At 41.6% G+C, this 24,377-nt stretch overlaps 1 protein-coding gene across 1 annotated transcript in view; it reads right to left on the reverse strand.

The window, feature by feature from the left end:
- Window positions 1-6,569: 6,569 nt before the first annotated feature.
- LOC121291665 (digestive cysteine proteinase 2-like) overlaps window positions 6,570-24,377 on the reverse strand; it is a 41,764-nt gene continuing 23,956 nt past the window's right edge. Inside the window, exons 8-11 of the mRNA XM_041213158.1 lie at window positions 20,349-20,440; window positions 15,729-15,890; window positions 10,652-10,841; window positions 6,570-6,769 (exon numbers count right to left, since the gene is read on the reverse strand). Coding sequence (XP_041069092.1) covers window positions 6,582-6,769; window positions 10,652-10,841; window positions 15,729-15,890; window positions 20,349-20,440 — 632 coding nt within the window. The 3' untranslated portion in view covers window positions 6,570-6,581. The remainder of the gene's footprint in view (window positions 6,770-10,651; window positions 10,842-15,728; window positions 15,891-20,348; window positions 20,441-24,377) is intronic.

Genomic DNA, 24,377 nt, shown 5'->3' on the forward strand with positions numbered 1-24,377 from the left:
CGATCCCTTCCCTTCACCCCACCCCACCCCCACTAGGGCTATCTGCACCTTGCTTGTTCTGCTTTCTACCCTTAATTAGCACATTCCTTAGATAATATCACCACCAACACCTCTTTGTCCTTTTGTCTATCTCCACCTATCACTGGATCTCTATCCAGCTTTACCCGTTCCCCCACCCTCCCTTAAACCAGCTTATATTTCACCTCTTTTCTAATTTTACTTAGTTCTGTCGAAGAGTCTTACGGACTCGAAACGTTAACTGTGTTCCTCTCCGCAGATGCTGCCAAACCTGCTGAGTTTTTCCAGGTATTTTTATTTTTGTTTTGGATTTCCAACATCTGCAGTTTTTTGCTTTTATCTTAGATCTGATCTGTTGGTTGTGGGATCGCTTAGCTCTGTCAGTCCACATCCCAAAATATTAGTCCCAGTCAATATAAAAACCTAAAATTAGTAGATTATCAAAATCTTACAAAGGGAAGAGCTGGATTGTGTTATGCAATTCAAAAGTTCTTCTGAATGTATCAGAATTATTCAGTGATGCAAGTCAACATAGTCCACTGTATACTTCACAGAATTTTTACAGTGCAGAAGAAGGCCATCTGCCCCTTCAAGTCTGCACTGGCTGACTGAAAGGGCATTCTACCTAATCCCACTCCTCTGCCTTATCCCCATAACCTTGCACCTTCTCTTTTCATATGGCAATCCAATACCCTTTCAAATACCTTGATCGAACCTGCCTCCACCACCATCTCAGGGAATTTGTTCCAAACTCCAAACACCCTGTAGGTAAAAAATATTTCCTCACATCGCTTTTACTCTTTTTGCCAATTATTTTGAATCTGTGCCCCCTAGTTCTTGATGTTCTCTTGAGTGGGAATAGTTTCTCACACTTTACCCTGCCCATATGCCTCAGGATCTTGAATTCCTCTATCAAGTCTGTCAGTCTTTTCTCCAAGGAAAACAGTCCCAACCTCTCCAATCTATCTTCATAGCTACAGTTCTTTATCCCTGGAATCATTCTTGTGAATCTCCTTTGCACTCTCTCCAATGCCTTCACATCCTTCCTCAAGTATGGCACACAGAACTGGACACAATACTCCAGATGAGGTCTAATTAGTGTCTTATGATCTTTCTCTTATACTCAATGCCTGAGATACTATATGCTTTATTAACTGCATATGATGTGGTTAATAAAGCATATAGTATGCTTTATTGTATACTATGAAATGAGTATAGTATTGCATACGTATGCCCTGCCATCTTCAATGACTTATGTACATTTACATCGAGGTCTTTCTGTTCCTGCACCTCCTTTAGAGTTTCTCCCTTTATTTTATACGGTCTCACCATATTCTTTCTGCCAAAATGAATCACCTCCTACTTCACTGCATTGAACCTCATCTGCCACTTGTCTGCCCAATCCACCAACATGTCTATGTCCTTTTGAAGTTCAAGACTATCCTCATCACAGTTGTCAACATTTCCAATCTTTGTATCATCTGCAAATTTTGAAATCATGCTCTGAACACCACAGTCTAGGTCATTAATATATATCAGGAAGAGCAAAGGTCCCAACACTGACCCCTGGGGAACTCCACTACACTCCTTCCTCCAATCTGAAAACAACTATTTTTCACTACCCTGTTTCCTGTCTGTCACTCAGCCAATTTATTATCCAAGTGCCTACTTTCCCTTTTATTCCATGAGCTAAAATTTTGCTCACAAATCAAGTGCCTTTTGAAAATCCATATACACATTAACAACATTGCCCTTCTCTGTTACCTCCACGAAAAACTCCAGCAAGTTAGTTAAACATGATTTTCCCTTAATGAATCCATGTTGGCTTTCCTTAATTATCCTGCACTAGTCTAAGTGACTATTGATTTTGCCTCAAATTATAGTTTCCAGAAGTTTCTCTACCACTGAAGTCAAACTGCCTGGTCTGTAGTTGCTGGCTTTATCCTTGCACCCTTTTTTGAACAAGGCTGTAACAATCACAATTCTCCAGTCCTCTGGCACCACCCCTGTGTCTAAGGAAGACTGGAAGGTTATTACTAGCGTCTCTGCAATTTCCACTCTCACTTCCCTCTGTACCTTTGGATACACCTCACCTGGCCTTGGTACTTTATTTTAAGTAAAGATAGCCTTTCCAACACCACCTCCTTCTCAAATGTAAATTCTTTGATTGCATCAGTTACCTCCTCTCTCACCTTGGCCTGGGTAGCTTCTTCTTCCTTTGTAAAGACAGAAGCAAAATACCTCCGCTACTTCTCCTGCCTCCATGTGCAAGTCCCCTTTTTTAAAATTCCTAATCAACCCTACTCTCTCTTTTGCCACACCTTTATTATTTATATGCTGATAGAAGACCTTGGGATTCTGTTTTATGTTCGCTGCCAGCCTCTTTTCATGCTCTCTCTCCTTGATTTTCTTATTCATTTTTTCACTTCCCCTCTGATCCTTCTATATTGAGCCTGATCCTCCATTGTATTTCCTACCTGACAACTGTTGGACGCACACATCTTCCATTTTATCTTCACCTCTATCCCTCTCATCATCCAGGGTGCTCTGGATTTATTTATCCTGCCTTTCCCCTTCAAGGGAATATACCGTGACATTGTCTGCAATACTTCTTCTTTGAAGGTGGCCCATTGTTCTGCCACTGACTTTTCTGCCAACATTTGCTTCCAACTCACTCGACTCATACATTTTCATCCCATTGAAATTGGCTTTCCCCCAGTTACTTATGCCTGCTCCAGATTGCTCCTTGTACTTCTCCATGGCCAACCTAAACCTTATGATACAATGGTCACTGACCCCTAAATGCTCTCCCACTGATACTTGACCTATTTGGGCCAACTCATTCCCCAGAACCAGTTTCAACAGTACCTGACCTCTCATTGGAGCGGAAACATACTGCTGCAGGAAATTATCTTGAACACACTCCAGGAACTCTTGCCCCTTTGCACTATTCCTATCCCAGCCTATATTTGGATATTTGAAGTCCCCCATTATAATTATTCTACAACTCTTCCACCTCTCTGCAATTTCCTTCTCTATATCCCTTCCACTAGTTGGTCTATATACTACACCAATCAGTGTTACTGTACCTTTTTCATTCCTTACCTTTCGCCAGAGAGATTCCGTCCTTGACCCCACTGGAACATCTCTCTCCAGTACTATAATGCCATCTTTAATCAATACTGCCATTTCCCCCCTTTCCTTTCTCTCCTAAACACCTTGTACCCAGGAATATTTAATGCCCAGTCCCACCCTTTGAGCCAGGTCTCTATTATAGCAATTATATCATAATTTGAGTATTGCTGAAAAAGAGACATGTCTAAACTTTTCGTCTTGCACTCATCAGGATACTACGCAAGAATATAAGTTGTTGTTTATCCTTTATATTGGTACACTATGTGTCAACTTGTGCCTGTAGGTCACCAATCTTATTAACCACATTCTGTGCATTCACATACATGCACATTAACCCTGATTTAGGCTTTTGTACTTTCCTCCTTATTCTGACCCCATCAAATGACTTACTGATGCCTAATCTAATTCTATCAAGCTCTCTAAGTATTCTATTTACCTTGATGCTGCTCCCTGATATCTCCTCCTTATCAGCTAACACTTCTCTACTTCCCACTGCCAGTTTTCCTTCTCTCCACTCTGAATTTCCCCTCAGGTTCCCGTCCCCCCTGCCGATCTAGTTTAAACCCTCCCCAATAGCACTAGCAAACCTCCCTGCTAGGACATTAGTCCCCATCCAGTTAAGGTGTAACCCATCCTTCTTGCGCAGGTCCAACCTGCCCCAGAACGGGTCTCAATGCCTCGGAAATCTAAAGACCCCCCATCCTGCTCCATTTTTCCAGCCATGTGTTGAACTGCTCAATATAATGCTCACTAACATGTGGGGCTGAGAGTAATCCTGGGATTACTGCTTTTGAGATCCTGCTTTTTAATTCCCCTAACTCCCTAAAATCTGCTTTCAGGACCTTATCCCTTTTCCTACCTATGTTATTGGTTCCAATGTGGACTATGGCCTCTGGATGTTCGCCCTCCCCCAAAAGAATGTCCTGCAGCTGCTCTGTGACATCCTTGATCCTGGCACTATGGAGGCAACCTACCATCTCGCAATCATATCTATGGCCACAGAAATGGCTATCTGCTCCCCTAACAATGGGATCTCCTACCACACTTCCACTGTTACTCCCCCTCCCCTCCAGTGCAGCTGAACCACCTGTGGTGAATTTGGTTCCTCAGAGGGGTGTAGCAAGAGGCATTTCGCTCACCAGATATCCAAAATGGAAAAACTGGTTAGAGAGCTTGGTAGCCTCAGAGGATTCCTGCACTATTTGCCCATTTCTTTTACTTGGTGTTCACCAATTTCCTCTCTGCACGTGTACTTAGTTGTTGTGTGATCACCTCTCTAAATGTGTTATCCACATAGTCCTCAGCCTTGCGGATGTACACAGTAACTCCAACCACTGCTCAAGTTTCTACAGCTGGTGTCACTTCCTGTGTGACTTCCCACATCCCACAGGATGCACATTCCACATGGCTCAGCTGCACTGACATACCATATACTGTAGTAAACGCTTTATATAATGTTTGGTATAATATAGTAACTCATCTGTCACTCACCAATCGTCTCCTCTGCGGCGAGTCTGGAAAGGGCTATACTTACCAGTCAACTTACAAGACTCTTATGACATCATTTTTAGATTATATCTATAAGCTCCCAGCTCTTTCAACAGCTTTATGGTCAACTATGACATTCAATCAGCTTCTTCCTCTGTAGCAAAGTAAGAGCCAGCTACTGGAAGCTGAGAAAGGGTAGCAAAAGAAAGGAGTGTCTCTTCACCAAACTCCCTCACCAGACTCCAACTTAAGCACTCTAATGCACCCAAAGCAGCAATCCTTCAGTGCTACTTGTCTGCACTGATGAGGGCCTGTTTTTATACTCCCTCATTCAAGCTTCTGAAAACTAGTTTAAGCCAGTTACCTAGTTAACTAGCTACAGCTCCAAGGAGAGCCCGCAGACCCCTGTTTTAAAGCTGGAATAAAACTCAACTTCTCCCAACCTAAAGAGCAACTTTTAGTTAATTTCTAAATTAAAGAAAAGACTTGACATTAGATAGAAATTAACCCTTAAATTAAATTAACACTTAAAACTCCCTCACTCACCAAACTCCAACTTAAGCATACTAATGCACCCAAAGCAGCCTCCATTGCAGACCAATTATATCAGAAAGCAATATGGAGTTGCTGGTTCAGATCATTCTATGGAATCCAGCAAAAAGAAACTTGTTATTGACCTGTTACACCCAATATTCTACAATCGGTTGTTAGATTGTTACCCAGTTTAAGGACCTTCAGAAAATGTGAGGTTATGCACTGGCAGGAAGAATAGAGGAGCTGAATGTTATTTAAATGGAGAAAGACTGCAGAAAGCTGCAACACCGAGGAGTCCTTGTGCATGAATCCCAAAAAGCTAACATACAAGTTCCACAGGTAGTAGGGAATGCTGGCCTTTACTTCAAAGGGAATGGAGTATAAAATAGGGAAGTCTTGCTAAAACTATACAAGGCACTAGTTAGACCACACCTAGGATACTGTGAACAGTTTTGGTACCCTTATTCTAAGGAAATATGTACTGGCGTTGGAGGCAGTCCAGAGAAGGTTCACTAGGTTGACTCCGGGTATGGAGGGATTTTCTTATGAGGAGAAATTGTGTAGGTTGGGCCTGTACTCACTGGAGTTTAGAAGAATGAGAGGCGATCTTATTGAAACATGTAAGATTCTTAGGGGGTTAGACAGCGTAGATGCTGAGAGGTTGTTTCCTGTTGTGGGAGAGTCTGACCAGAGGGTAAAATCTCAGTGTAAGGGGTCACCCATTTAAAACAAGAGATGAGGAATTTCTTCTCTCACAGGATGGTTAATCTGTAGGATTATTTACTGCAGAGAGCTGTAGAAGCTTAGTCATTAAGTATAATCAAGGCTGAGATAGACAGATTTTTAATCAGTAAGGGAATCAAGGGTTTATGGGGAGAAGGCAGGAAAGTGAAGTTGAGGATTATCAGATCAGCCATGATCTAAATTGTCTACATTGTACTAGAAGATTTGTGTGTACTTCAAAGAAAGCTATATTGTTAAACAGTAAAAATCAAAGTGGGAAAAAAACAGCTTAATATAATGAAAGACATGAAGCCAGAGGTAGTTGTTAATTCCACAAAGATTTATTTAATAAAAAACATGGACAATAACTCTAATGTGTTTATTGTGTACTTGCTCCACCACTGTAAACATTTCAATAAAAGTACAGAAACTATTAAACACTTCTGCACCAGGACATTATTGAGCAGCGCCACAATTTTATCAAAAACAAAAAAGCTATGGAAGGAGTTTATATTGATTTAAATCTATTCAGTCAATAATAGTGTGTATGTTGACAACATTTTGAAAATACGTACACAAAATTAAGACAATGAAATAAAGCCTGCTATTAAGTTAGAAGCGTAATCCCTGAAAGTACCAAATCACACATTCAATTATGTTTTCTTATGCATCTTCATATGCATTCATTTAAGAATGACATAAAGTGGATCTGTAGCAATTCCGCAGTTATTGTCTTTCATAGATATCAGAATATATCCATTATTGCCCCATAATGTTGACCAAGAATTTTTTATGAGCCAGTATGGTTGACCAGCAAGTGTTCCATAACCAACAGCAAGCACAGAGTGATCCAGTTCACCCCGGATGTTTTCTGAAATAGTAACATCATAATGTTCAACACTGCAATGATTAATCTCAATTACAAAGTTTGCATAATACCCATGTCCGTAGCTACTTGGTGAGTGAAATAATTCAACTTTACTAAGAACCTAACTGAGATTGCTCATAATCAATTGTTTAAGGATCCTTAGAACTGTTGGGAAAAAGAGACTCACTAATAAATTTGAAACCACTGCCAAATAATGGATTACTTTAACAGGAAAATCTGCTCTATTGGTTCAATATTTTTGTTGTGAAGGACATCTCCAATTCATGCTGCGGTACCTGTTCCCCTGGTCTGCTTACCTACAAATACTGCATCTCAAGTAACTTTCTTATATTGTGGCAGAATCCAGTCCCAGCATCCCAAACATTGTGCCACATAAACAGAGCTTCCAAATTATGCTGGGAGATTTTTTTTTACAGGATTAAGAGATAATGCACTTTTTTAAAATCGAGAAAACAAGGCCTTTAGTACAAGACATTGCAGTGATTGAATAAGGTAAAGTAACAAGCATCACAAAGCAGTCGTTCAGTGACACCAAGCCAGAGAGAGGGAAAACCAATGAATCTGACCGAGCAATAGCCCACTGGTGAGGAATGCACTGGATAAAGTTTTCTGAATAATTTAGCATCAATCCTTGAGTTCTTCGGTGACGTAAACTGGGAACGCCAGCAACCCTTACCATGCAACTGTGTGCAGGAACTGGCTTAGGTAAAGTTGGGCTGGATTGTATGCTAAGGGCAGGCTCCCTGCACCCAAGCTGAGCCTTTGGTAGCAAAAACAAGAAGGCAGATTATTATCGGAATGGCTATAAATTGAGAGGGGGGAAATGTGCAACAAGACCTGGATGTCCTCGTACACCAGTCACTGAAGGCCAGCATGCAGGTGCAGCAGGCGGTAAAGAAGGCAAATTGTATGTTTACCTTCGTAGCCAGAGGATTCGATTACAGGAGCAGGGATGTCTTGCTGCAATAACATAGGGCCTTGATGAGACCACACCTGGAATATTGTGTGCAGTTTTGGTTTCCTTATCTGAGGAAAGATGTACTTGCTATAGAGGGAGTGCAGCGAAGGTTTACCCGCCTGATTCCTGAGATGGCGGGACTGACACATGAGGAGAGATTGAGTCGGTTAGGATTATATTCACTGGAGTTCAGAATAATGGGGGGGACTTCATAGAAACCTATAAAATTCTAACAGGACTGGACAGGGTAGATGCAGGACAGATGTTCCCGATGGTGGGGGAGTCCAGAACTAGGGATCACAGTCTAAGGATACGGGGTAGACCATTTAGGACTGAGATGAGGAGAAATTTCTTCACCCAGAGAGTGGTGAGCCTGTGGAATTCGTTACCACAGAAAGTAGATGAGGCCAAAACATTGTATGTTTCAAGAAGGAGTTAGATATAGCTCTTGGGGCGAAAGGGATCAAAGGATATGGGGAGAAAGCGGGAGCAGGCTATTGAGTTGGATGATCAGCCATGATCATAATGAATGGTGGAGCAGGCTCGAAGGGCCGAATGGCCTACTCCTGCTCCTAGTTTCTATGAGCCTGCCTCCACTTGGCCACTCACCCCGTTTTAATTTTTCAGCTGACGGGCCTTTAATTATCAGGCAAGATGGCCGCCCCCGCTTCAGAAGGAAGTCCTGCCTCATAGAGCTGCCAGCCAATCGAATGCCGACATCCCTGCAGTAACACCAGCACCGCCTGGAACAGTGGCCACTGCTGGTAATGCAGGAAGCCTGGGAGGAACAACAAACATTGATTTGCTGAAACCTAGCTAAGTCCAGGATCTTGCCAGGGCTATGCTGGCAGGCCCCAGTGAGGTGGACTGCTGACTGATTGGTCGAGGCATTGCCATGGTGAAAGCAACAGGGATTGACAGGCTCCCCAAGCGTCCAGTTAATTCAAAAAGGCATGAGGCCTGAACATATTAATTTAAATGGCTCATTTACGCTTGCTAGAAGCTCCATACATTCATACACAGGGCCTCATTTTCTGCAAACAAAAGAAATATGAAATCTAGGCAAGTCTGGAATCTCACTGGGTCTATGCTGGCAGGCCCCACTGAAGTGGGGGGGGTGGGGGGGGACAGGATCGGGGGGCAGGGTAAACTGTGAGGGGAGCCTCTGATTGGCACTGAGGAACCAGAAAGCACCCTGTTCTCCTATAGTATGAATTGTGATCGTTTGAAATTTAGCATTCGTACATTTGGCCTGATGAGTGAAAGATGAAAAACTTCAACAAAATGCCTCTCTTTTCAGCAATACCTAATTGCTAATGAATTCAGAACATTGGTACACTTGTTACATTATTTAGTTCTAAGCTGTGTTACGATCCCAGCTGATGTTAATACTGGACATATCAGATCCTGGAGTGAAACCTGGCTTGATAGAACCTAAATTTTTTTAGCAATTGTGGAGGAAAGTTACTGAACAAATTCACGGGAGTTTACTGATAAACTTTTAACATAAAAAGTAAAACATTTATTAAACAGGGAAAAAAATTACACCAGACAAAAAAAATTGGAAAGATCTCAATACAAATCCCAGAAAAGAATTCAATCACACTATTCATTTTATCCCAGCAATACTCTTACAGACACAAAGAAAAACCAGTGAAGATTTACCACTATCTTAACATCAAGGCTTCTTGCTTGGGCTGAACATTCACTAAATGCTTTCCACCCAACAGGCATCTCTGCCCGAGACACCAAAAACCACACTCTAAACCCACTATCACTTTACTTCAACTGCAGAGCAAACACAAGTTCCCTAAACTCAGTTCTCCAGCAACCTTGCAGTATTTCTTATCAGAAAGCTTAGAACTCCTGTCTTTCCTTTTTGACATACACACTCTGAACTTGTTTTCAGTCTTTTCCTGTAACTGTGTGTCACTGGACGCCTGTCGCTGGGCAACAGCACAGGTTTTTCTACTTTGTGTTTTTTTTTACAGAATCACTAAACTACTAACTCTTTTGTAAACCATCTCTTCACTTCAAGTGTGGAATTTTACGGCCCCTCCCACTGGTGGGATTTTCCATCCCATCAAAGTCAATAGATTTTAAATGGTCTTATCCCCACTGCGATAGGGCCGTAAAACTCCGCCCCAAGAGTTGTAACACCTCATTAAAAAAGCATGTATACAAACAAATCCAGAAAACCTGACCTTATTGCCTGGAGACCATTCAGATTCGAGGCATCAATCTCACAAAAAACTAAATGAAACTGAAACCATGTTCCACTTTTCATAACACACAAATACAAATATAAATTACACTTAAAGTTGTACATTGTTTCTAACAGCTGAAAAGTTGCATATTCATCCACATTATGCTTCATAATAAAGCCCATGCTTTATCTTCTTCAAATCTCTCACCTCACTTTTAATGCCCTGGAGAATGAACAAATTCTGGCTATGTTGTTCCTGTACAGGCTACTGCAAGATACAATTGGCATTGAGCTGAACTCTCCTGATTTTCTTTCTCTACAATTAAACCCATATGGCCCAATTTTAACTCTGTCATCCAGTACCTCAGTTCACTTCCCCTACTGGTAATCTCAGGATTAGCAATGGAGGATTTAAATTAGAGTTTGTAGCTTCTTCGGAAATTCATTAAAACAACTATAAAATTACCTGGTAAACATTCAGACTAATTGTCAATACTTTGTGAGTGCTGAATTATGATTACATCATAAAATTAATATGCTTTATTAAAAATGGTGTTAAATTTGGCTGGACTTGAAAAAAGTTTATTAAGAAGTTAAAAGTTCTTTTGCACACTTTCTTTTGAAATACTGAATATGTTTATTATGAAGAAAAGTCTTCTATTTTCCTTACCCTGTACAATTTGAAAGTTAGAATACTTACTACATTTTGGCTCATAATAAACTCCATTGCTGTAAAATCTAAAGGACTTGTGTGATGCATCCATCCCAACAGCCACTGGTCCATTTTTAAAGATGGCCATTTTTAAGGCTTCACAGTCTCCCGATGTGACATTGACGTAGCTCTTCAGCTGAGCTGTGAATATGGATTGATTATAGTGGCAGAATCCATTCTGGATGGTGTGAAAACAGGAAGGTCAAAATAAGTAGCAAATAATTGAAAATATAAAAATGATTTCAAGAACACAGCAGTCAGCATTTAAAAGGAAGGATGGGCTTCAAATTACACAGCACATTTTTAAGCGTGTTGCGTGGTCAAAAGTGAACATTTTCCATTTCTTGAAAGATCATTCACTATGTTGGAAATCAGGAGCATTGTCTCAATAAATATATTTGTTAAATACAAATAAAACAGAAAATGCTGGTAATATTCACAGGTCTAACAGCATCTGTGAGGAGAGAAACAATTAACATTTCAGGTCGATAATCTTCTATCAGGATGTCGGTTCTGGATTTTCTGTTTTTGTTTCAGATTTCTAACACATGCAGTGTTTTGTTTTAATTTAAATCCATGCTGGTTGATTTTTTTTACTGAGGGCTCTTCATAGTGGTCTGATCAATCTGCCTGTGAAAAGTCCCTCATTCTATAAACTTTTTAACAATTATGTATAGCAATGACTTTTGTGTAAACAGATACATAATGAAATAACCTGATAAAATATAGTACTCTGATGTCAATTTAATTTTGGATGCCAATAAAATAGCAGAACACAATCCAAGCAAAAAGAACTACCACCTTCTACATCCACCTCAAAAATATGTTGTTTAAAGGTTAATTCCTTTCAATTAAAATTTTAAAATCACCAAGTGAGGTTAGCTGAAAGTAATTAGAACTGAAGATCTATAATAACAACTACTCAGCATTTAAGGAATAACAGTTTCTCACAAATCTGGAAGTTAGCAAAAGATATTTTGAATTTTAACCAAATTGGATGATTACATGCTATCCCTCATAAACAAGAACCTGCCAAGGAGGTAGTAGAAACTGCACAGATTTTGTATTTCATTGACTGCTCTCCTGAAAGCCCAGCTATCTGCCTCAAACTTCAGTTGCCGTCTACCACCCTCAGCACCTTGGGGGCCTCCACTGACTGGAGCAACCATAATAATGCAGTGGCTATAACAGCAGGGCAGAGGATGGGTACTTGTAATAAGTGTCTCAATTTCTGACCCCCAAAGCCTCTATGCATGTCAGGTTAGGAGTGTGATGGCACAGTTACTATGTACCCAGATGGATGCAGCTACAACCTCCACAGTCAGCTTGTTTGAGCAGCACCATGGAGTCAATATTCACCCCATCCACAAGCTACAGAATGCACTGTCGCATATCACCAAGGTTACTTTGGTAGCACCTCCCTTTTTTGCAATGTTTACCTTCGTCAGATTGAACATATGCTGTAACTTCATCGTAACTGAGTCAATAATCCTTAAATTCCCAGCTGATTTCAACATGGAAGTACCGTCTTCATCACAAGGACTGTACTGCTTCAAGAAGGCTCACCACCACCTGTTCAAAGCATCTAGGACATGAACTTACGAATTAGTAACAGGAGTAGGCCACTCGGCCCTTCAAGCCTGCTCCGTCATTCAATAAGATAATGAGTGATTTGATTTCAACCTCAACTTCACATCCTTGTCCATCCCCAGTAACCTTTCACCCTCTTGCTAATCAAGAATCTATCTACCTTTGCCTCAAAAATATCACATATAAACATATGAAATAGGAGCAGGCATAGGCCATTTAGCCCCTTGAGCCTCTCCACCATTCAGTAAGATCATGGCTGATCTGATAGTGGCCTGAATGCTACTATCATACCTACGAACATTACCCTTTGATTCCCTTGTTAGTCAAGAATCTATCTCTGCCTTACAAATATTAAATGACCCTGCCTCAACCACTTCCTGGGGAAGAGACTTTTCTCTGATAGAAAAAAATTCTCCTCTTCAATGTATTAAATGGCTGATCCCTTAATTTTAAACCGTGTCCCCTAGTTGTGGTCTCTCCCACAATTAAGGGAAAACATCCTTTCAGCATCCACTCTTTCAAGCCCCATCCAGAAGACATTTGACAAGATGCCACATCAAAGGTTTCTACGCAAAATAAGAGATCATGGTGTAGGGATAACTTATTGGCATGGATGGAGGATTGGTTGGCTAACAGGAAAAAAACAGTAGACATAACCGGGTTGGCAAGATTTGACACATGGAGTGTCACTGGGATCAATGCTGAGGCTCAACTATTTATGATTTATATCAATGACTCGGATGAAGGAACTGAATGTATGGTTGCTAAATTTGCTGACAACACAAAAATAGGTAGGAAAGTGTTGGGAAATCATATCTTCAAGAACTATATATATTTTTTTTAAATTTGGAAGGACATTGCATTATTTGGACACTTGGGGCAACATTCCTCCCCCCCCCCCCAAGTTGGGAGTGATGTGCAGGAGCGGGCGCTTTCCCGATTGGCGACCCCTCTTGGGGGCACGCTGCCATTTTGTGTGGGTGGGCCAATTAAGGCCCACCCATCATGTCATCCACCAGGAAGCGCGATGCGCTCCCTGTGCGGGGGAGGGGGTGGGATTCCCTGAGCTAGGAGTGCACAGACCTCCCTGAGGGAAAGTGCTGCCACAGGAAGATCGGCTCAGATTTGAAACTTTAAATAAACATGAGAAAAGAATTTCGCTGCCATGTCCCCTCATGTGACACTGTCACAAAGGCAGGTCCATTAATCGTTTCAATTAGTTTTTTAAAGGACTTACTAGGCCGTTGATAGGTTGACTCCTGAAAATCTAAATGACGGGGGGGTGATGTCGGGACACACCCCGAAGTCACCCCGCATCATTTTACACATCGGCGAGCGGGCCCCGCCCCCACTCGCCAAACAGACGATTCTGCCCTTGGGAAGTGACTTGGATTTTTTGAAAAAAGGTCATAAGTTCACCTAGGACTGTGGGCAAACATGTCTTTTCCAATAAATCTCATGTCCAGCATGGCACTTGAGAAGGAGAGCCTCTTGCTTATTTGAACTGAATTACTTTAATGGCTGGGATTTTTAAAAAAAACTGTTTTTAAGATAAAGGTCTCGATGATTTACTGGAAATCACTTGACAAAGATGAGCTTTATGTTTTGAACTTATTTTTTTGAACCCAGGCTAAACCGGGAAGGGGGGAAGCTGCCCAACTCGCGCTCTCCTTGCCTTGCGTGAAATACAGTGTGATTGTCAGTATCCAGCTAGGAATCCTCATCTCAGTGGAACTTGTCTGTATTTGGAAACCCTAGAGGCTGAGACAAGAGGGAAATCCCAAGAATTGATCCAGTTTTATTTTTCTCCACATTGAAGCTCCATTGGTGAGAATCTCCAGACATCTGCTAGGACTAGCGTTCTGTCTTCGCATAAGGAAGCACTAGGTCGACAGCGTCAAAACCCTGTGAACCTTATCATTTTTGTAACATTTTTCTTTACCCTCCAAATTTCTGCAAAGACCCTATTTGTTTGTCCTTTGTATGTGTGTGTATGTATGTGTGCTGGGGATTTTAAAAGAGGTAGATAAGTTACACTTCCCGATTATCAATTGCGTGTTAACCAGTTCTTGCAACTTGTTTTAAAAGAAGTTTTGTTTTTACAATAAATCAATAATTTTCAGTTTATTGAAAGAAGCCTGGTTAAAGCCTTTTTAGAGTCTCTTTTATTCTGGGTATAACAGTAGCAAAGGTAAATAATGGCCATTTTGGTGAGTAAATTAAACATTTACGTTAATGGTGTGACCTGTGGAGTAGTAGGGCTGGAGAAACTGCACACTTGTGCCATCCCGGTTGTAACAAAAATAAGTTGTGAAGAGGACATAAGGAGTCTGTACATGGGCAAAGATTTGGCAGATGGAGTATAATGTGGGAAAATGTGAACTTGTCCACTTTGGCAGGAAGGAAAGAAAAAGGTCATATTATTTAAATGGGGAGTGATTGTAGAACTCTGAGGTACAGAGGGATCTGGGTGTCCTGGTACATGAATTAGGAAAGGTTAGTATGCAGCTACAGGAAATGATTAGAAAGGCAAACAGAATGTGACCCTTTATTGGGAGAGGAATGGAATATAAAAGTAAGGATGTTTTGCGACTGTTGTATAGGGTGTTGGTGAGACCACATCTGGAGTGCTGTGTACAGTTTTGGTCTCCTTATTTAAGAACGGATATAAATGTGTTAGAAGCAGTTCAGAGAAGGCTCACTCCACTGGTTCCTGGGATGGGGGAGTTTTCTTATGAGGAAGGGTTGGACAGGCCGGGCCTGCATCATTGGAGTTTAGAAGAATGAGGGGTGATCCTATTGAAACATACAAGATCCTGAGGGGACTTGACAGGGTGGTTGCTAAAAGGACAATTCCCCTTGTGGGAGAGACTAGAACGAGGGGACGCAGTCAAAAATAAGGAGTCTCCCTTTTAAGATGGAGATGAGAAGAAATTTTTTCTATCAGAGGATCGTGAGTCTTTGGAACTCTCTTCCTCGAAGAGTAGTGGAGGCAGGGTGATCGAATATTTTTAAAGCAGAGGGAGATAGATTCTTGACTATCAAGGGAGTCAAAGTTTATCAGACTAAGCAGAATATGGAGTTGAGGCTACAATCAGATCAGCCATGATCTCATTGAATGGTGGAGCAGGCACAAGGGGCTGAATGGCCTCCTCCTGCTTCAATAAGATCACCTCTCATTCTTCTAAGCTCCAATGGATACAGGCCCAACATGTCCAACTTTTCCTCATAAGGATAACCGCTCATCCCAGGAATCAGTCGAGATGTAAAGCTGGCCATCTAATTTTCATCCTACTGCTTGCAACTTGTATCAAGTGACATCAGTTAGGTGTATAGACTGAACAAACATCTGAATTTCTGGATACAGAGATTCAATTCTGAATTTTCAAGGAATCTGTGTTGCTTGACAACCACTGTTGCTTTTTAATACAATCTGACGGAAGCCAAACTTATCAGATAACTCCTTGATACTGACCTGTCCCAGGTAAGAACCATATGACTCTTCAATAGCAATTCCACCATGTTTCAGGATCCATTCAAATGCCCGCCATTCTTCTCCTCCATCACAAGCAGCATTTCCAAAACCCCATGTACAATCAAGCAACATTTGTTGAGATAGTGGGATTAAATATCCTGTCTGAAAAGTAACACAAGTATTGAATTTAAGTTTACAACAACAACATTGTTAATGATTATTCAATAAAAAGAAACAACTCAGATCATTTCAGTGTATGTGAATAGACTGATTTCTTTTTATATCCCCTCATGGGATGTGCCCATCCCTAATTGCCCTTGAGAAGATGGTGATGAGCTGCCTTCTTGAACCGCTACAGTCTACGTGGAGTAGGTACACCCACAGTGCTGTTAGGGAGAGAGTTCCAGGATTTTGACCCAGCAACAGTGAAGGAACAGCGACATAGTTCCAAGTTAGGATGGTGTGTGGCTTGGAGGGGAACTTGCAGCTGGTGGTGTTCCCATGCACCTACTGCCCTTGTCCTTCTAGATGGTAGAGGTGACGGGTTTAGAAAGTGCTGTTGAAGGAGCCTTGGTGAGTTTCTGCAGTGCATCTTTCAGACACTGGTCTACACTGTTGCCAATGCGCGTCAGTGGTGAAGGGAATGAATGCTTCAGGTGGTGGATGGGGTGCCAATCAAGCAGGCAGCTTTGTCCTGGATGGTGCCAATCTTCTTGAGTTTTGATGGAGCTGCACTCATCCAGGCAAGTGGAGAGCATTCCATCAAATTCCCGACTTGCGCCTTGTGGATGGTGGACAGGTTTGGGAAGTCGGAAATGAGTTAATCACCATAGAATTCATAGCTTCTGACCTGCTCTTGTAGCCATAGCAATTATACAACTGTTGCAGTTCATTTTCTGGTCAATGATAACCCTCAGGATATTGATAGTGGGGAATTTAGTGATGGTGATGCCATTGAATGTAAAGAGGACATGGTTGGATTCTCTCTTGTTGGAGATGGTCATTGCCTGGCACATGTGTGGTGTGAATGCTACTTGCCACTTGTCAGCCGAAGCCTGAATGTTGTCCAGGTCTTGCTGCATATTGGCACAGACTATTTCAGTATCTGAGGAGTAAGAAATGTTGCTCAACAGTGTGCAATCATCAGTGACATCAGCTTCTAACCTAATGATCAAGGGAAGGTCATTGATGAAACAGTTGAAGATGGTTGGGCCTAGAACACTACCCTGGAGCTGAGATGATTGACCTCTAACTACCACAGCCATCTTCTTTTGTGCTAGATATGACTCCAGCCAGTACAGAGTTTTTGTCCTGATTCCCATTGACTTCAGTTTTGCTCGGGCTCCTTGATGCTAGACTTGATCAAACGATGCTTTGATGTCACCACCTCTGGAGTTCAGCTCTTTTGTCCATGTTTGAACCAAGGCTGTAATGAGGTCAGGAGCTGAGTGACCCTGGTGCAACCCAACCTAAGCATCAGTGAGCAAGTTATTGCTAAGCAAGTGCCACTTGATAGCACTGTTGATGATCCCTTCCATCACTTTACTGATGATCGAGTAGACTGATGGGGTGGTAATTGGCTAGGTTGGATTTGTCCTGTTTTTTGTGTATAGGACATACCTGGGCAATTTTCCACATTGCCAGTGTTGTAGCTGTACTGGAACAGCTTGGCTAAGGGCGTGGCAAGTTCTGGAGTACAAGCCTTCAGTGCTATTGTCGGAATATTGTCGGGGCCCATAGCCTTTGCAGTATCCAGTGCCTTCAGCTGTTTGTTGATATCACGTGGTGAATCTAATTGGCTGAAGACTGGCATCTGTGATGCTGGGGACCTCCGGAGGAGGCCGAGGTGGATCATCCACTCGGCAATTCTGGCTGAAGATTGTTGCGAATGCTTTGGCCTTATACTTTGCACTGATGTGCTGGGCTCCTTCATCGCTGAGGGTGGGGATATTTGTGGAGCTTCTTCCTCTAGTGACTTGTTTAATTATCCACCACCATTCGCAACTGGATTTGGCAGGGCTGCAGAGCTTAGATTTGAGCCGTTAGTTGTGGAATCGCTTAGCTCTGTCTATCAATTGCTGTTTATGCTGTTTGGCATGCAAGTAGTCTTGTGTTATAGCTTCACCAGACTGACACCTCATTTTTAGGTATGCCTGGTGCTGCTCCTGGCATGCCTGCTTGCATTCTTCATTGAACCAGAGTTGACCCCCTGGCCTGTTGGGGGATATGCAGGGCCATGAGGTTACAGATTGTGTTCGAGTACAATTCTGCTGTTGCTGATGGCCCACAGCACCTCATGGATGTCCAGTCTTGAGTTCCTAGACCTGTTTGAAATCTATCCCATTTAGCACGGTGGTGGTGCCACACAACACGATGGAGGGTATCCTCAATGTGAAGACAGGGCCTCGTCTCCACAATGACTCTGCGGTGGTCACTCCTCCCGATACTGTTATGGACAGATGCATCTGCGGCCGGCAGGTTGGTGAGTATGAGGTCAAGTATGTTTTTCCCTCTTGTTAGTTCCCTCACCCCCTGCTGCTAACAGTTGTGTCCAGCTCAGTCTGTGGTGGTGCTACCGGACATTGAAATCCCCTATCCAGAGTGTGTTCAGCACACTTGCCACCCTCAGTGCTTCCTCCAAGTGATGTTCAACATGGAAGGAGTACTGATTCATCAGCTGAGTGGGGAGGAGGTACATGGTAATCAACAAGAGGTTTTCTTGCCCATGTTTGACCTGATGCCAAAGGGTCCAGAGTCAAGGTCAAGGATTCTCTCCCAACTGTATACCACTGTGCTGCCACCTCTGCTGAGTCTGTCCTGCTGGTGGGACAGGACATACCAAGGGATGGTGATGGTGGTGTCTGGGACATTATCTGTCAGGTATGATTCTGTGAGTATGACTGTATCAGGCTGTTACTTGACTAGTCTGTGAGACAGCTCTCCCAATTTTGCAGGGTCAACAGGGCTGGGTTTTCTGTTGTCGTCTCCAATGCCTAGGTCGCTGCTGGGTGGTCCGTCCGGTTTCATTTTTAATTCGATACAGCTGAGTGGCTTGCTAGGCCACTTCAGAGGGCATTTAAGAGTCAACCACATTGCTGTGGGTCTGGAGTCACATATAGGCCAGATTGGATAAGGAAGGTAGATTTCCTTCCCTAAAGGGCATTAGTGAACCAAATGGGTCTTTATGACAATCAGCACTGCTTTTTCATGGTCACTATTACTGAGATTAGCTTTTTAATTCCAGATTTATGAACTGAATTTAAATTCCACCTGCTGCCACAGGGATTCAAACCTGTGTCCCCACAGCATTAGTCTGGACCTCTCGATTACTTGGCTGGTGACATCACCACTACACCACCGCTTGTAGAAACCATAAAGGTAGTGGACACTGAAAGCAGATTGACCTACACTGTATAAATTGTACGAATTTCTACACCATACAAATTTCTTAAACAAACTCTTTCAGTAAAAGAGTCTCTGATCATTTAACACTTCTCAACCAATCTTTAAACAAGAGGAAAACAACTCTCCAAAAAGCAGGAACTACAAGCAGCCCAAATGTGTTTGCAAATAGTCATGTTTTTGGAAAATGAATTTCATAATCTTCCCGAAGTCACTCTTAGCTCTACAAAGAATAAAATTGTTCATTGTGTGTGCAACATTGAGGCCTTTACATTTAATTCAAATCTGTCTCTCCAAATGACTCATTCAAAGACAGACAAAAAAACAATAGGAGGCGACAAATCCAATTTTCTGCCTGCAATATAATCATTAAGCTTAAGGGAGACATGTCAACACTGTTCTCCTGCAGACATTAGAGGAGTCATCTGGTGACACCTCCAAACCAGGCCTGCTGAAGTGGCCAATTCTTTCCTTGCACCTCAAGTATCAGTAAGGCTTATTCTGTGCAATTCAGTTACGTACAATGTATGAGCAATTTCAAGTTCAGCCCAACTTGTTTTTATCTCTTTAGCTCCCAATGACACCTCAATCTCTCAGCTTTTCTCCATTTCCGAAATATAACAAATGGATAAATGCAAGTAAATATGCTCATCAGTTTGAGAAATATAGGTGGAGCCTCTTTTTGTGTGCAAAACTTGGTCCTGTAACAACATCAAATGCTGGCTTTTAACTATTTCTAAGTAGGTAAAGAACCAGCTCACATTTGAGGACTTTAAGTCTGTGTGAGTACTGAACAACAGGTACTAAATTAAGCAAAAGGGATCTCATGCCAAATCTTTGGACAATAGAAAACAGCTGCTTTCATTCAATTAAATCAAAGGCCTTGTTTGCATTAAGTGAGAGTGTTGTTGTACCAAATGATGCAATTGTTTAATGAAATTCCCGAAATTCTGGGTCACATAGTTCAAATTCCGGTTCAAACCATCAATATTGCCCCTTCAGATCATACCATCAGCAAGAGCAAACCTTTGCCTTGATACTTCACTCTTTTCCCAATTTTAATGTAACAACGGAAGAATTTACAGGGGTTAGGGGGGAAAGGGCAGGGGAGTGGGGCAAACTGAACAACTTTCAAAGATCCGGCAAAAGCAAGGAGGGTCCTTCTGTGCTGTGTAATTCTATAATAACTATTGCAATAATTTCCCAGGCATCACTCACCTTCAGAAAGAGTGCCCCTTCTAGACTACCAGTTGTACTAAAACTCCAGCAGGATCCACACAAAGCTTGATCTTTCACAGGGGTCACAGCACCTGTGAGATACAAAAGATTCAAAAAGCTCATAAATCTTTGCTTTAAATAAGCTGAATTAATCTGGATAATGCTGGGCAGGTTCTTAATAACCTCCTCCAAATTTCATACTTCAAAAAAAGTTTTGTTAATTTATCTCTGGACACAAACGACATATGAAGATGGTGAACATCGATACAGTGCGCAGACGGCCGTGACCCCTGGAGGCTGACTGTTTGGAAGGGCTTTGGAAGAGGTGAACAGAAGCAGAAAGCTCGGCTGGCCAAAAAGAGAGCCCAGGGAAAACAGAGGCCAGTGAAGGGCAGCTGGTTCACAACACCACAGGGCAGTTGTAAACCATTGGGGAAATCTAGTGCAAAGTCAGGACATTTTTGAAGGTGTTGACAATTTCACATGTCATAATGTAGTGCTGTATGATAAGTTAAAAATGTTTTAATACAGTGATTTAAAAGTAGAGCTTTGTTCTTAAAAGGTAAGTGACCATTAAATTGACAGGCATTGTGAAATTGGAAAAGTGTTCAGATGTATTTGAGTGTACTATTCAATGGAGAAGGTGCTCTTCTGCATTGAACACTACTGATATTTAGATACATAGGTCAATAACATGAGCAGGAGAAACTTATTCAAAATATTTGTAGCATTGACCACATTTGATCAAATTTTAATGCCTACTGTTATCTACAGTTGATAGAAATTACTGTACATACTCATGTAAAAGTTGATCTTGTGTAAATGTTAACCCCATGACTTTTAGCCTAAAAATAATGTTATTTTTCATATCCCTCGGGTAAAGGTTGACCATAGTTTGTCAGGAATCAAATTGTGTTGAGATTATTAGTTACTTGCTGGTAATCGCTATGATTCATTAATTTAAAGGCACACACTTTTAGATTTCCCTCCACCAATTCTAGTGGCATTTTTCCCGGCCAATCAACAAGACTAATGTGTGCCATGTGATCTATCACGAAGCCTTTGAGAAAGATTGGCAAGTACGCAGCTCAATTTAAACTGGAGAAAAAATATGACAGAATGGGTTAACGAGCAACAGCAAAACGGTCATGTTATCACTCTGGAGGGAGGAGATGTCGCTACGTCCTTACAGAATTGAAGAATGGCGGTATTTCAGAATCCAAGGCCGGTGCCAGGTGGTACACAAGATTCACATGAAAAGGCACAATTTAGGACTTTATCAGAAAATGAAAATTTCACAGCCTCCGCCACCTGAACTTGACAAAATCCTCAAATTCCATCTTTTTCTCACCCAACATCCACAGAAGAATACGTATCAATTGGCCTGCATTGGAACTATGGATGAAACACTGATGACCTCTGACCTGTCAGAAAACAAGACCATTAACAAGATTGGTGAACAAACCGCTCTTGTAAAGGCAACTGGCCACAAGAAGACACAGCTCACAGTGATTCCGTCTTGTACGGTGGACGGCACAAAGTTAAAGCCAGTGGTTATATTCAAGTGTAAAACTATCCCCAAAGAGAAATTTCAGAAAGAGGTTGTCATGCATATTCATGAGAAAGGCTGGACGGATGAAGGCCGTTACAAGAAATGGGTCAAGGAAATGTGGAATTTGAGACCAGGAAGATGACACAAAGAAAAATGGGTTGTGAAATGTTCAAATTCCACTTTGTTGACAATGTAGTCCTTGATGTGTGATTAACCAACACCAACGTGGCAATTATTCCTAGCAGTCTTAAAAGTGTTGTCCTGCCCTTGGATGTGTGTATGAATAAACCTCTCAAGGACAACACTTGAAGGATGTGAAACAATTGGATGACACTCACTTCAATCACACCCATTGTTCTGATTAGAAAAGACTATTGTCATGAAAGTATAATAATTCTCATAATATTGTGATTTATTATAAAAGTTAGTTAATAGTGGGGTTTGGATTGTTTGTGTGTGTGTGTGTGTGATTTAATTGAATTGGAGGCAGCTGGTCTGGAGGCTTTGACTCATCAAAAGAAGTTAGGTTTGAAATGCTCAATATGTAAACATGGCTGAAGTTTTAGAATGTGAGGTAAGGAGAATTTGCATTTTTAGATAAATCAGGATAGTTTGAATCTCAAAGAGATGGTAAGATGTTTACACCTAGCCAGAGAAGCTAGGCCAAGCAGTGTGTTTATTTTTCCCAAAGGTTACTGATAATATTAGCACCATGAAAAGATTTATATTATGTGAAAAGTAAAACTCAAAAGATATATCGGGACAATGGGATTTGTATTAAAAGGGAGAAACATGTATAAAGAAAAATGAAGCTATGTATTAGGGAAGGCATTAAGATCTACCACAAGTGTGAAAAGCCTCCAGTATTTGGGCCTGAAGCCTGCTGTCTAAGAAACTGAAGCTGGGAAAAGCCACAACACCTGCCCCTTTACTTCCCCTCTCCTCACCGTCCAAGGGCCCAAACACTCCTTTCAAGTGAAGCAGCATTTCACTTGCACTTCCCTCAATTTAGTCTACTGCATTTGTTGCTCCCAATGCGGTTTCCTCTCCATTGGAGAGACCAAACGCAGACTGGGTGACCGCCTTGCAGAACATCTTCAGTCTGTCCAAAAGCATGACCCAGACCTCCCTGTCGCTTGCCATTTCAACACTCCACCCTGCTCTCAGGCCCACATGTCCGTCCTTGGCCTGCTACGTTGTTCCAGTGAAGCTCAACGCAAATGGAGGAATAGCACCTCATCTTCTGACTAGGCACTTTACAGCCTTCTGGACTGAATATTGAGTTCAGCAATTTTAGATCATGAACTCTCTCCTCCATCCCCACCCCCTTTCCAATCCCCCCCTTTTTTCCCCCCCAATAATTTATGTAGATTTTTTTTCCCAGCTATTTCCATTATTTTTATATGTATTTCCATCCATTGTTTTGTCTCTACCTTTTAGCCTATTTCAATCCCTTCCCTTCACCCCACCCCACCCCCACTAGGGCTATCTGTACCTTGCTTGTCCTGCTTTCTACCCTTAATTAGCACATTCCTTAGAAAATATCACCACCTTCAACACCTCTTTGTTCTTTTGTCTATGACATCTTTTGGCAATCTTCACCTATCACTGGCCCTCTATCCAGCTCTACCCCTCCCCCTCCCACCTTAAACCAGCTTATATTTCACCTCTTTTCTATTTTTCCTTAGTTCTGTTGAAGAGTCACACGGACTCGAAACGTTAACTGTGTTCCTCTCTGCAGATGCTGTCAGACCTGCTGAGTTTTTCCAGGTATTTTTATTTTTGTTTTGGATTCTACTGTCCAGGGTATTGTGTTAACTTGCTGGCAACTGTTTAATTTTTTTTTAAGTTTCTTTCTTGCCATTGCCTTAATGGGGTGTAACTGGAAGCCAGATTAATTAAGGGTTTTAGGAGTTATTATAGTAGTAATTTGTAGACCTATGTATGTGCTAGAAATCTTTTCTTTTGTTAATAAATGTTTAATTTAGTTTTCTAAAAATCTCTGAAGTGTTCGTAGGCTTATTTCTAAATTCAGGACACCCATCTCAAAACAAAATACAAATTGCAAAACTGTTGTGACCATGTGATCAAGTTTCCCTCATGGATTTGATCTGTCTGGTACACATCATCTGCTGCATCATAACGTTATATTCACAACACCACATCAAGGCTGCCAGTGCTATTACGAAAATGAAGAAAACATTCATTAAAGCTGGAAATATGCTAGCACCATCACAAGCAACATCGTGCCAATAAGTCACAGACCCGTGGAATGAACTTGATCCCAACATTGCCAAAAAATAAATATTAAAATTTGGAACATTGAATGCACTCAACGGTAAAGAGGATGATTACTTGGGAATGATGATGCTGAAGTTACTGATACTACCGATGATGATGAAGACGATGAGGAAGATCCACATGATGATGTTATACAACTAGGTCATTGGGACGAGTAGTTTAGTGATTTAGAGAGC

This window comes from Carcharodon carcharias, chromosome 19 (assembly GCF_017639515.1).
Source record: "Carcharodon carcharias isolate sCarCar2 chromosome 19, sCarCar2.pri, whole genome shotgun sequence".
In the NCBI taxonomy this organism is placed as follows: Eukaryota; Metazoa; Chordata; class Chondrichthyes; order Lamniformes; family Lamnidae; genus Carcharodon; species Carcharodon carcharias.